The sequence below is a fragment of the Tamandua tetradactyla genome, chromosome 25 (assembly GCF_023851605.1).
Source record: "Tamandua tetradactyla isolate mTamTet1 chromosome 25, mTamTet1.pri, whole genome shotgun sequence".
Classification (NCBI taxonomy): Eukaryota; Metazoa; Chordata; class Mammalia; order Pilosa; family Myrmecophagidae; genus Tamandua; species Tamandua tetradactyla.
In genome coordinates this window covers 13,778,195-13,792,032 of record NC_135351.1, presented here as the reverse complement: position 1 = coordinate 13,792,032, position 13,838 = coordinate 13,778,195, and the positions used below count along the sequence as shown (strand labels likewise).

The window sequence follows — 13,838 nt, the reverse complement described above, 5'->3', positions numbered from 1 at the left end:
GGACAATTAACTTTACAGAGGAGAAACCTGACAAACACTACCTCAGCCAGGTGGTCAAGGCCACCATCCACAGCGATAACTCCTATTGATGCATGTATCTTGGTTTGATGAGATGAGAATGGCACTTTACCTCAGTGGATTTCCTCCCCTGAAACCATAACCACAGTCTAACCCTAAGAAAAACACCAGACAAACCCAACTGAGGGACATTCTACAAAACACCTGATGGATTCTCCTCAAAATGTTCAAGGTCATTGTGGTAATTAGGTTCAGGTGTTAATTTGGCCAGGTGTTGATGCCCCGTTGTTCTGTTGTGTGAACTTCAATCATTAGCATGTGGGATTCATCTATGGCTGACTACATCTGCAGTCAGCTAAGGGGAGTGCCTTGGGCAATGAGTGATATTTAATTTAATTAGCTGGAGGCTTAAAAGAAGAGGTCAGCAGCGAGCGCAACACAGCTCAGCCCACCTCAGCTCTTTCAGCTCAGCACTTTCAGCTCAGCCCAGACGTTTGGAGCTGCAGAAAGGAATTACCCTGGGGAAGCTGTTGGAACCCAGAAGCTGGGAGAGAAGGCCAGCAGAGATCAACCTGTGCCTTCCTGTGTAAGGGAGAACCACAGAAGAAAGGTAGCCTCCTTTCCTCAGAAGAACTATGTTTTTAACTAAATAAATCCCCTTTTATTAAAAGCTAATCCATCTCTGGTATATCGCATTCCAGCAACTTGGCAAACTAACACAGTCATCAAAAAAAGGAAACTAAGGAACTGTCACAGCCAAAAGGAGTCGGAGAAGACACGATGACTAAATGTAAAGTGCTACCTGGATGGGAGTCTGGATAAAAGGACATTAGAGAAAACTGAGGAAAACTAAGGAAATATGATTAAAGTATGGACCCTAATGAACATAATGTATCAGTATTGGTTCCTTAGTTGTCCCAAATATCCTATAGTAATATAAGATGCTAATAGTAGGGGAAGCTGGGTGTAGGGTCTGTGATCTCTTTGCAACTTTTCTGTAAATATAAAATTATTCCCAAACTAAGTTTATTAAAAATCTTGTTGATGGCTTGACATTTCCTCTGATTCTAATCATAAGTAAGTAAACTCCCATTCCTTAGGCTGAACCATTTCATGGTATTTGCTTTAAATAGCCTAAGGAACTAAAACAGAAGACAGAATGGAAGCAGATGACCAGTTAATAGGCAGTCACAATTATCCAGGTGAGAGCTGAAGTTGCTTGGATGAGGATGGTGGCAGTCACAATTATCCAGGTGAGAGCTGAAGTTGCTTGGATGAGGATGGTGGCAGTCTGGGGTGGAGTTTTTAAAAATGTAATTCTGCTCACATCATTTCCTGCTTAATTCCCTGCAAAGATTTCCCATACACATAGAATAAAATCTGAACTCCTGGGCCCTGACTACTCTGCCCATCTCATCCGGTCCTGTTTCCCCCCTCTGGTACACACGCCTACTGTTCCCTTTCCTGTGTGGTATCCCTGGCCCTGGACTTTACGTGGCTGGTTCCTTCCTTCCCTCAGGTCTTGGTTTAAATGTCCATCCTCAGAAAGACAGTGTTGCAATTCCCCGCCCCATCCCCACCCCATACCAAGAACAGAGCCTGGCATGTAGTAGGTGCTCAATGAGATCTAAGAAACTTTATTTTTCCCTTTTGCTCCTCTGAAAATAACAACAAAAAGGCAGGAATGATGCCACTGGCACTGCTTTCGCAGCTGTATACTCTAAAACCCCAACTGGCCCCAGAGTTACCTCCAGCCTCCACACCAATCCCCTTCTTTTTTGCTTACTTCAGGAGTTATTTTCCCCTGTCAGAAGCTAATTTCCCCTCCTGTCCTCTATACCCATACTTGAGGGATTGACCAAGAAGAGCAGTCTGTCCCCAGGCAGTATGTGAAAATAGAAGTCGCGGCAAACATATGCCTTTTTCTTCCGCTTCTGTCCAATCTGGGAACCAGCTTTTACTAATCAAGACTTTATAGAATGAATCGGACGGAAAGCGAACAAACGAAAAGACCAAACGGGGCAAACAAACCAGCTGCGACAAAGAACTGAAAAACTAGCCAAGACTCTCCCGAACCTCAAATCCGAAGGGCCCAGAAAACTAGTTCAACAGGGGTCTCCTGTTAAGCCCCGCCCCCGGGAGGCGGTCCTGGGCGTGGCTTCCCCGGCATGGTCCCGCCCCCTTCCCAGTAGGGCCAGAGCGCGCCCGGCGGTTGCCTAGGAGATGAAACACAGGACGCCAGAGCTTCACCAGGGAGCGAACGAGGTAAGCGGCGGGCGCGGGCAGGTAGTCCAGTCCTGCGAGGCCGGCCCGGCCTGGCCCCCGCCAACCTCCGCCGAGAACCCGGGCCCGGACGCCGGTAGGGGAGGGACGGAGGGAGGAGGGTCCTGGAGGGGGCGGGGCGCCTGGGAAGGGGGCGCTCCTGCCGGCTGACCGGGGCTCCCCGAGGCCCCCGGGACGGTTCCCTTCTCTCCTAGACTGCGGGGTCGGCGCCGGGGGGCGGGGTGGGGGGTCGGAGGGGGCTTTCCGTGATCGGAGCGATCCCGACCCAATCCCCCCACCCGGCTGGACTGGAGGGGACGGTTCTCCCTGGAGGAGGGCGGGGCGGGATCGGGTCCCGGAAGACGGTGGAGTTGAGTTCAGAAGAGTCGAAGAACAGAAAGGGAGAGGGAGAAAGATAAACCTGGGTCCACATGCCGTCCGCGATCTAGCACCCCAAATGACACGCAGGTAAACGCGGGATCCCCGCGCAGGGGGCGCCAGGGGACTGCAAGCGACCCCTTCTCCATAAACCCGCCACCCCCCGCCCCGCGAGTCTTTTAACGGCCCTGATTTGTGGGAAAGGATCAGACCATCCATGAAAACGAAAACTTTCTTTACTGCAGATTAGACGTTTTAATTTGCGGACAGGGCCAAACATAGAGTTTTGACGGAGTGGGGTAACATACAATTGAGCTTTAGTGGCCAGGACTCTCAATTCTAAAAGGAAAGAGATTCTGATTGTGTTTAGACACTTTTTTAGAATGAGCAGCACTTATTCTAATGATAACGAAATTTTCATCGAAGGAACCAAAAGTTCTCCGACTGATTTTGAGCAGAAAGTAAGATCAGAAAAAACAACCTATTAAGGCGAAACAGTGGTGTGGGCAAAAAGTCACATTCCAGGCTTTTGAGCTCCCTTTATCTTCCCCCACCCTCCAAGGGAGAACCGTTCTTCCTCTGAAAAGGAACAGTTTACTGCTTTTACTACACAAAGCTGGCCTTGGGCAGGGATGTTTGAACTCTTCTGGGGTGGTTTTGTTTTGTTTTTAAATGATTTGTAAACATTGGCACAGAGCACTGTACCTTTTCGTCTTTTTTGAAGACAGGACCGTTTCTTCCTCATTATTTTGATTTTTTTTCCGTTTTGTTTTTTAAACTTAGCGATTTTTAAAACATCAATTACCTTTTCTTTTTCTTTCTTTTTTTTACATTAATGCCAGTTTTGGAGTGATATCATTACAGTGTGTTCTATAAAGACAAGTTGAGGACATCTAAAACGTTACCTCTTCAGTGACTGTCAGCTGCTTATTTTACCCTTCATTTGCCCTCTATGTTAATCTTCTTTAATCCCGTATGAATCCCTTATTAGCTGACAGAAGCTGTTGAGAAGAAAGCTTAAGTTTACCATAATTATGCACTTAGAGAAACAGTAATTGTGCACTTAGGTAAAAGTAAGAACCAGAATGGGAGAAAAATTATAAGGGTATTGATTTAACATAGATCAGTAATCGAACCTCTAAATAAATGTCTTTTATTTAAATCAGAATGTAAGGTTTGTTTACCTCGTAGAAGAGTCAATAAATATTGTAGCTTGATTGTAAAAAAAAAAAAACTCCAGCAGAATTCCTATCAGTTCTATTAAATTAATTGACATTCATAGCATATTACATTTGTTTGTTGTATATATAGATAGAAAGCTAGATACATATGTATGTTTTTATATATATTTTTTTAGAAATGAGATAGTATATATTTTTATATGATTTTTATATATTCATGTATGCAAGAAATTGTTACTACATCCCTATTTGCAGAATTAGCTTTCCATAGATCAACAGAGAGGAATATATATAACTTATTGAAAAATATTATTGTTGTTCATGAACGAGGGACCATAGAAAGCCTGTATTTTCTTAAATTACATATTGTGGTTTTGACTAATATGAATCGGTTCGGGACCATGCTATGCTACTCAGATAGAAGTAGCTGTTTATGTGCTATCAGTGAATGGGGAAATGGGAATAATAAAAATGACACCTTCATCTTTGTATCTGCGCTTTTATACATGAGGCCATTGCCTCTGTGTTTTCAGGAGGATAGAGGGGACGGTGGAAATGGTCAGCTTCTAGAGAGAGTCTTATTTTGTAATTAATCTGGCTCAAAATAGGCCTTTCCAAAGTTTTTGCTTAGCACAGAGTACTTAAATGCATTTCACTTCAGGCGAACTGGTGGAGCTCAAATGGGACAGATTCTTACAGGGCCACAAATCTGAACTTTAAAAAAAATTTTCTGTCATACCCATAATCTCCTCCACTCCATCCCTCCAACAGAAGGAAGCGGGGAAATAGCCACGCCCTTTGTTTATTCTTCCCCAAGCGAAGGTACACCCTATCCTATAGCCATCCTCAGTTTAAACAAGATTGGTGTTTATTTGGAAGACGGTTCCTTAGACTTAGAATGCAGTTTCCCCAACAGCCTACTCCAAACACTGCCGGGGCTTCCAGGCCAGTGCACAAAGTCACCGCCTGCTGCATGCCCCGTTGGTGCCAAAGGTGCTGGTACCGGGAGGGCCACCCTTCCCAGCCTGGGCTGGTGGGATGGCCTTAATATTATGGAAGAGGAAGAGAAAATTAGCTCCATCACTTTTGCAGGTTGTTGAGCCAATGTGGGGTTAAAATGTTGACGAGGACTTCTGGCAGTCTTGCCTCTGAATTTCTGTTCCCACCTCTTCTCCCCACCCCCATGTTAGTGGGAGCAGCTCTCTCATTCATTCCCTTCTCAGGCAATATGTCCTTTTCCAGAATCGCCTCCATTACTTAGCAGGCCCTCAGTGCTTGTTGTCCTAGATGAGGTGTCAACATGAAAATAATTTGGCTTAAAAAAAAAAAAGATGCTGCTGTTATCCCATTAAATTTCTTAATTTGGTAATTTTCATGAGGGAAGGTCCAGCTATGCTCCCTTCTCCCGTAAGTGGCAGGTCCTAAGGTCTCACGCTTTCTTTCCCTTCATTGTTTCTGGCTTCTCTATTAATTTTTCAGTGTCCTTCCAGCATAGCTAGATCTAGACCCAGCTGTGGCCCCAAGGTTCAGTCTTGGGGTAGGAAGCATTACCTTTTGCACTTTCCAGTTAGTAAGTAGTGCTTGGAGTTTTAGGGTGAGGAGTTGCATTAGGAATCCCAAAGTGGAGGTCAGTGGGCAGTATAGGCTGGCAGGCAGAATCCACCTGATTTAGAAACAGGTGTTTCCTTTAGCTGCGTTGATCCAGCATATCCTTGTTGATCCTAAATTTCTGCATATGATAGGCCAGCAATTTCTATGATTTTATTTTGTGGGAATGAGACGATGCTACAGCAAGAGGGAAATAATTTTTGAATAAAGCATCAAATTACAAAAGGCATTTTGAGATAAGCTATGTTTATTTTAATGGTGCCAAGCATTTTGTTACTGTCTTCAACCAAACATAAAACCTCCTATCAGAGGGTGGGCCAGGGTGGTTCAGCAGGCAGAGTTCTCACCTGCCATGCCAGAGATCCAGGTTCAATTCCCGATGCCTGCCCGTGCAGAAACAAACAAACAAACAAAAAACCCAAATAAATTTAAAACCTCCTAACAACGATAGAGATTTTAAAAATCAAAAAAGAACAATGAATAAGTATGCAGTGAGAAACAGCTGATTGAAATGCAAAAACTAAAATAAAACAATTGGAGGAAACTATTGAACTTTGTTGTAAAACTAAATCCATGCTTTATTTGGTTATCCTTTGAGTACTGAAGCCCTCTAAGGTTTCAGACCTTTAAGTCTGCCTGTATCCTTCTACTATAACAGGCCCACAATCCCTTATCTGCCCTTCTGTAATTCAAAAGCTCTGGAAAAGAAAGTTCTATTTTTTTTGAAGCTCTTGGCAACAAAACCAAATGACATGAGGCCATTTATAGTCTCCATTTATTTTACTTGTTACGTAGTTTTCTGCAGATATATTAAAATATTGCTTGGGAATGTAGCATAATATATGGTATAGGCATCATATTGCTTTTATGAATATGAACATTTCTGAATTCCAAACCATATCCAGGAGTTTCACATGAGGGAAATGGGCTTGTACAAGTTCTGTATGTCAATACCACTCCTATCTGAACGATTAATAAATATCACGGTTCCGTCCTGCTAAGATAGTGGCCACTCCTGGTGGTGTGACACAAACTGGAAAATTAGTTAGGAAGGGGAACGGGTTTAAATTTGACGAGGACATTGCCCAAAGGACAGCTTGCAAAATCACTCTTCAGTGTCCTCTCTGAAGGAACACTGAACTTAAGATCAAAGAGAAACTGAATTTGAATCTAGATGTGCCACTTTTTTTTTCCCATTAGAAATTTCATTCTTTTTGAGATTCAAAGAGATAATATAAAGCAATCCACTTTTAAAATGTATTTACCTCTCATACAGTCAACATTTAAAAATAAGTTTCTCTGTCACTAACATGATAATGAAAAATCATCTCCAGTCACTGTACACATAAGCTTGGTATTATTTTATGTGTTACTTTAAGTTTGTGGCTGGTCATGCAGTTGAAAACCCTATAACCACATGACAACAAAAATGTAATACCTGGATCTGGTACTGGAGGGGAAAAAGTTATAAAGGATATGACTGAGTGAGCTGACCAAATTAGAATGTGAAGTGTGCCTTAAAGTGTTGTTTTCATATTAAATGGAGGTAAAGGGCCATGATGTGTGTAACTTAACCTTACATGGTTCAGGAAAAGAAAATTTCATATGTATGTGGATATAAAGAAAGTACACAAATGATAAAAGAAAATGGGGCAAAACATTAACAATAGGTACATCTGAGTTCTTTGTGTGTTCTCTTTGTACTGTTGTTTTCTGCAGCTTACCTATACACTTTAAATTATTTCCAAATAAAAAATTTAAAAGGCAAAATTAAAAGGCCTATACAATAAAGCAAAACAAAAGCAAAAAGAAACATCACAACTCTATGGCTTAAGCTGTGCCAACATCAGTGCTGATGCTAGCTCACAAGCAATAACGAGCAAATCATTAATTCTTATTTGCATTTAAGATCAACTTTAATCAATTTCTGTTAAATGGAAGAAATTCAAAATAGAAGTGTATATCCATGTTGTTACAAGCATTAGCGGATTGCTTTCCAAAATTATAATTTCTGATCACAGTGCTGCATAGGAAACATGGTGTCTTCTCTTACGGGTGTTATGTTTCTGTCGCTCTTGGCTTTGGTGAACACATTTACTGTCTTTACTGCCCAAAGAGAGCATCCCCTCTGATTCTTAAGTCAGTAAAGACTCATGGATACCAGCGGAACTCGCCTTGAATCAGTTCTTGAATTAGGTCTTGTGACAACCGCCACTGTAACTTTGGGAATGTCACATAACATTTCTGGACTTGTCATTTGTCTTGAATAAATCACAGAATTTGGGGGAGACTTACATGAGAGAGCTCTGGAAAATTATCACATGCTATGGACTGTAATGATTGAAAAATTGGAAATGACAGGGAGCGAGTCTGCTGTTTTAAAGGTGACCGAGGCTTGGCATTATTTTCATAGTACATGACCAGTCGCTGTATTCTCAACCTGTGTTATCATCTCATGGTTAGGCAGCATAAGTCAGTATCAACTGCGGTCTCCTCTCCATGTAGGAGAGCACCTGTAAGCTATTGGTTGCAGTAGCCTCTTTCTCAATTATGAACCATTTTACAGTTAACTGTAAAACTTAATTTTACAGTTAAGAAAGGAAAAGGCACTTAGGACCCTTGCTCTTATTTAGTGTTGGCCTTTGCTTCAGTATAAATGACCCTGCAACCACGAGGCTCTGTTTCTCACTCCCGTAACGTTTTTGGCTGCAGTTGGCAGTGCTGGTGTTCCTAGTCCGCAAAAAGAGAGCTCAAAGCTGTGGCTTCTGGCACATCTGCTCACCTTCCATTGGCCAGGGCAAGTCTCATGGCCAAGCGGGGAGGCATGCCTGTGAGCACACCTTTCTACCACAGGGGGGTGCCGCATATCCCATGCCGCCAGCAGGGCATGCCCAAAGACAGAGAAGAACTGGGTATACTATGCTTATTCAGTTATTCGCTTAAAGGTGCATGCCATATTACTGTACTTCCAATAAAAAGATACAAGCAACAATTTAGAGGAAATAAGTGGTCATCAAATGAGAGTTTTGAGCTTAATAACCCCTTTGATGTTCTGTGATTCGTTTTTGGAATACCTGGAAGATTATCCCATTTCATATAATCAGGCTCCTTTCGTAAAAGTGTTGTGGATTTTTGTTGTACAAGGAAGTAAGCAGAAATTTAGGTGAATGGTTTGTGCTTGGGTGTGCTATAATTATTGTGTGAAAGAGTGGCCCCTTAAGGAAGAAGCGAGAGGTGCTCCCCACTGTCAAATTTATCTCCGTGGCCACCCATAAACTGGAGGACTTGGGAGCATTTGGAGACACTAGCCCAGCGTGACATGCATCACTCGTTTACCTGGTCCTGGGTGTCTTAGTGCCACTCATTGGTGTGCCACTGGGCAGAAAGTGTCCTAATGAGAAATGGTAAGAAAATGCAATTTTATTAAATTGTACAAACTTGATTAAGTTGCAACTGAAAACTTTCCTTTCCAGTTGTCAGAGAACACTTCTGGGGGTGCGTCTGTGTTTTGTTTGTTTGTTTTGGTATTGTAATAATTGCAAAACTCTGTGTGTGAGTACAAGGGTATGTGGGAGGGGGGAGAGGGGTGGTGTTCAAAGTGTTGAGGAAAATATACATTCATAGACTAATGGAATTTTCGAGCCGGAATGCCCTCAGTTGGGTTAGTTGAAATGTTCATCAGGTCAAAGGTTTTGCCCAGGACATGGGAGACGGAGCTTGGTCTGAGATTTGAACCTGTCTCCTTTTCCCAATCCAGGCTCTTTACAATTCAGTGAGACACAGCTCTCCAAAATGATAAGGTTCTGTTTCTTGAACTTCCTCTAAGGTAATCATATACATTCTCAAATACACACATATATGTAAATATAGTTTTACATTTCTTATTTCCTTAGAAAAAGGTTTCCTAAGCTTTTCTTAGTTTGATGTAAAATAAAATAGCATATTAAACAGAACATGAAATTTCTTTTAAAACGCTCTTCTCTTCGTATGAAACAGCAGTTTGCTTTCTACTTAACTCACCTAATTTAGGTTCTTGTATTCTAAAGGGAACTTACAAAGAGTGCAATTTTAAATTCAATGTACCAGGTGAAATATGATGCAAAAATGGATTCAAAGGATGGGTGGAGTGTAAATGTAAGATTTTCCAAGGTCTAGCTTCATGGTACTATAGATTGTATTCAATAAAATGTGAATCATACAAATCAATAAGTCAATATTTATTGAGCATTCAAAGAATAAATAGGCACAGTACTATATATAGTCATTAAACAAATGAGTATATTATATGTGAACTTCATTCCACAGAGCTCAAATGATTTCCTGACCAAAGTTTAACACATTGATATTTATATTATTTGTAATTTCCCCTCTACTCTAGGTTGTCAGTAAAATTTTTTTTCAAACTTTGCTTAAGACACATGAAAGAATTATAAGTGTACTTGAAATTCACTATTATGATCATGTACGAATTCCTATGTTAAGTCATTGGGGGACAGCCTTTTGGCAGAATCCTATTATTCTCCAGAATATTTCAAATATCCATTTTTTACATTAAGAGAATTGTGGAATATAATCATATGACATAACATCTGAAGAAAAGTATGGCTTCTGAGACTCTACCATATTTGCCTCTGTTTTTTTAATAACTAATTATGCTTTTAATCTAAGAATTAAGTGTATCAAGGTAAAAGCCAATATTGAAGACTTTTTAGTTATAGGATGGTTTTCTTTCTTTCTCTCTGCATGTGTACCAGCTGTACAGCATGGAAGGGCCTTGGTGAAACTCTGACCTTTTTGCTCACACATGCACACACAGAGAGAGACCACTATTATCTTTGAATATGCACAACAGCACACTTTTGGACCCAGGGGAAGGATCCAGTAGAGTGGGAGAAGTTGAAGAACAAAGAGAGATAAATGCTTTGAAGAGATTCTTTAATGAACGTTTGTTTTATTATTGTTTTGTTTTTTATAGGGTGTTCATAAGAATGGAAGCACTGTTTCCTTGCCAGATCCCTAATTGCTATATCTCATGAACCTACATAATCTTGGAGAAGAGTCTGTATTTAATCATGACAAAACCTATCATCAGTCAAACAACACAGTCTGAAGGCAAAACGGAGTAAAAATAAAGAAGCAGTTAAATTTCTATTCAAGAAGGAAGTCATTTTGGTCAACCATTTCTGCTGCGTTGTTTTTTCACGATGAACCGATACACAACTATGAGACAGCTGGGGGATGGAACCTACGGAAGTGTGCTTATGGGCAAGAGCAACGAGTCTGGGGAGCTGGTGGCCATCAAAAGGTACGGCTGAGCAGCGAGGCCAAGTTTACCTTTGAAATTCTAATCTTGATTTCCCTTTGCTTGTTTGTAAACACAGAGAGAGATCTAGTTTAGACCTCATGGCACTTTGGCCAATGGAGAATGCCATTCTGGAAAAAATATTACCAATAAGGAATTCTGCTGATCCTTGTGGATAATGTTTTACTTTCCTGGTTTGTCCAGCTAAGTTGACAGTTTATAAGTGCCCCTCTTTTCCTGCCTAAGAAATTCATCTGAAACTGAAGGTAATATCTGGAATGTTTTTAGAATTTAAAGGTGAACTTTTAGAGTACAACGTAGAGCTTACATCTTTAAAATAATAGGTCTCAAGTCAGATGTTATTCATAATGTCAAATTATGTTCCAGGTGGCATATGGTATTTTCTTGGGTCTAGCAATTATATTTTATTTTTAATCTACTATATTACCTATTGCTATTTAACAAATTAACCCAAAACTTAGTGGATTGAAATGTGAACAAATATTTATGAACTCATAAGGAATTCGGCCGTGGCAGAGTGGGTGATTCTGGCTTGGGGTCTCTTCTGGGGTGGCAGTCAAGGATCAGCCAAGATTGCAGTCCTTTAAGGCTCGACTGGGGCTAGAGGATCCATTTCCAAGATGGCTCACTCACGTGGTTGGCACGTTGGGGCGCAGTTCCTCTCCAGAGGGATGCTGCGTGTCCCCGTGACATGGCAGTTGACATTCACCAGAGTGAGTCTTTTTTGTTTTTTAATATTTTTATTGAGAAATCTTCACACACTTACAGTCCATCCATAGTATACAATCAGTAACTTACAATATTATCACATAGTTGTGTATTCTAAACCATAATCATTTTTAGAACATTTGCCTCACTCCAGAAAAAGAAATTAAAAGAAAAAAGAAAAAACTCATACAACCCATACCCCTTATCTCTCCCTCTCATTGGCTAGTATTTCAATCTACCCAATTGTTTACCCTTTATCCTCCCCCCCATTATTTATTTATTTATTTTTACTCATCTGTCCATACCCTGGATAAAAGGAGCATCAGACATAAGGTTTTCACAATCACACACTCACATTCTAAAAGCTATATAGTTATACAATCATCTTCAAGAATCAAGGCTACTAGATAGGCATTATGCCAAAACTAAATGTCAGCAGGTGGGGGGATTGGGAAAGGGGTATGGATTCTTTGTGGAAGAAAAGGAGATGTTTTCAGATAGAGTATGGTGGTGAAGGCATGTCTATACACTTAGACTGGATTGTGTGATGTGTGAATAACACTATTTAAAAATGAACAGAGAGAAACAAGTGCTAGAGAAAATGTGGAGACAGAGATGTACCTATTCACTGTTGATAGGAAATGAGAGGTGCAGCCCCTTGGAGGGTGGTGTGGTGGTTCCGCAGGAGGCTGGGTATGGGTTTGCCATATGATCCTGCAATCCTGTTGCTCAATGTACACCTGGAGGAACTGCGTGTGGGGACATTTGCACACTGGTGTCTCTGGCAGCAGTGTTCATGATCCACAATAAATGAAGGTGGCTTAAGGGTACAATGACTGAGGAATGGAAAGGGGAACTATGGTGTATATATACAGGGGACTACTGAGTGGCCACAAGAAGGAATGAAGTTGTGAGACATGCAACTAGATGAATGAACTTTAAGAGCTGTATGTTGATTGAAATGTCAGGAACCAAAAGACAAATATTATCATGCCTCAATCATATGGACGAACTATAATATAAAACTTCGGTGAACCAAAGTCAAGAACATGTGGTATCAGGTTGGGGCATATTATAAAGGGTCCAAGATTATAAGCTCTTACAGCAGTGATATATATTCAGAAAGTGTCATTGTTATTTCTAAATTCTGAGATACTGAGCTGTTTGTATATAGCATGGTCTTTCTAAGAAACTTCAGGTGTTTATGTGACACCTGAGACTCAGAGTTGGAGCTCTGAAGCTATGAAAGTCAGCAGCAGTACACCATACAGTTGAAAAGTGATCAGATATTGACTAGAGATATGAATGAAGCTAATCTGGATAGGACTAAGGTATATCAGAAGACTGAATAAAGGATCATACTGTCCATATTTTAAAACTTCAACTTCTATGTGAGACTAAAGGGAGGGATGTTTATTGGGTGCAAAGTTTATATTTTGGGTAATGCATTTCCTGCTTTAACTAGTGTGGTCAGTTTAGTTGACCCCCTTGAAATCTTGAATAAGGCATGAGATTTTGTTGGTTTGTCAGTTTAGTGTGATGTCCCGATAAATCCCAGAGTGATTTGGACAGCGAATAAAGAAGTATTTGCAAAGTCCCCTTGGGGGGAATGGTAGAAAGGGGAAAATATTCAACTTCCCCGTTTGGATAATTTCTGATATCTCACAAGGAGTGGGGACAACCAAATCAGTAGGTTGAGCCTTCCATCTTGGAGTTTGCCTCTATGAAACTTATTCTTACAAAGGATAGGCTAACCCTACTTAAAATTAGGCCTAAGAGTCACCCCCAGAGAACCTCTTTTGTTGCTTAGTTGTGGCCTCCCCCTCTCTCTAAACCGACATGGCAAGTTGAATTCACTGCCCTCCCCCTCACTACATGGGGCATGACTCCCAGGGGTGTAAATCTCCCTGGCAACTTGGGACAGAAATCCCAGGATGAGCCAGAACCTGGCATCAAGGGATTGAGAGAACGTTCTTGACCATAAAGGGGAAGAGAGAAATGAGAAAAAGCAAAGTTTTTGTGGCTTAAAGATTTCAAACAGCATTGAGAGGTTAACCTGGAAGTTATTCTTATGCGTTATAAAGATATCCCCTTTTTAGTTTATAGAGTATTGGAGTGTCTAGAGGGAATTATCTGAAATTGTACTTCCTGTGTTCCAGTAGCCTTGTTTCTTGAAGATGATTGTATAACTATATAGCTTTTACAATATGATTGTGTGATTGTGAAAACCTTATGTCTGATGTTCCTTTCATCCAGGGTATGGACAGATGAGTAAAAAATATGGCTAATAAATAAGTAATTAACAGGGAGGATAATAATGGGCAAAATAAATTGAGTAGATGGAAATACTAGTGGTCAGT

The 13,838-nt window shown here is 40.9% G+C and overlaps 1 protein-coding gene across 4 annotated transcripts in view; it reads left to right on the top strand.

Moving 5' to 3' along the window:
- Nucleotides 1-2,202: 2,202 nt before the first annotated feature.
- MAK (male germ cell associated kinase) overlaps nt 2,203-13,838 on the top strand; it is a 67,755-nt gene continuing 56,119 nt past the window's right edge. For 2 of the 4 annotated variants that reach the window (XM_077143626.1, XM_077143621.1), the window contains exons 1-2: nt 2,274-2,377; nt 10,423-10,752. In XM_077143626.1, the coding sequence (XP_076999741.1) occupies nt 10,652-10,752 (101 nt within the window). In that variant the 5' untranslated portion in view covers nt 2,274-2,377; nt 10,423-10,651. Of the gene's footprint in view, nt 2,378-2,615; nt 2,749-10,422; nt 10,753-13,838 lie in introns of those variants that run through there. The other 2 variants (XM_077143622.1, XM_077143625.1) reach the window with 2 other exon arrangements.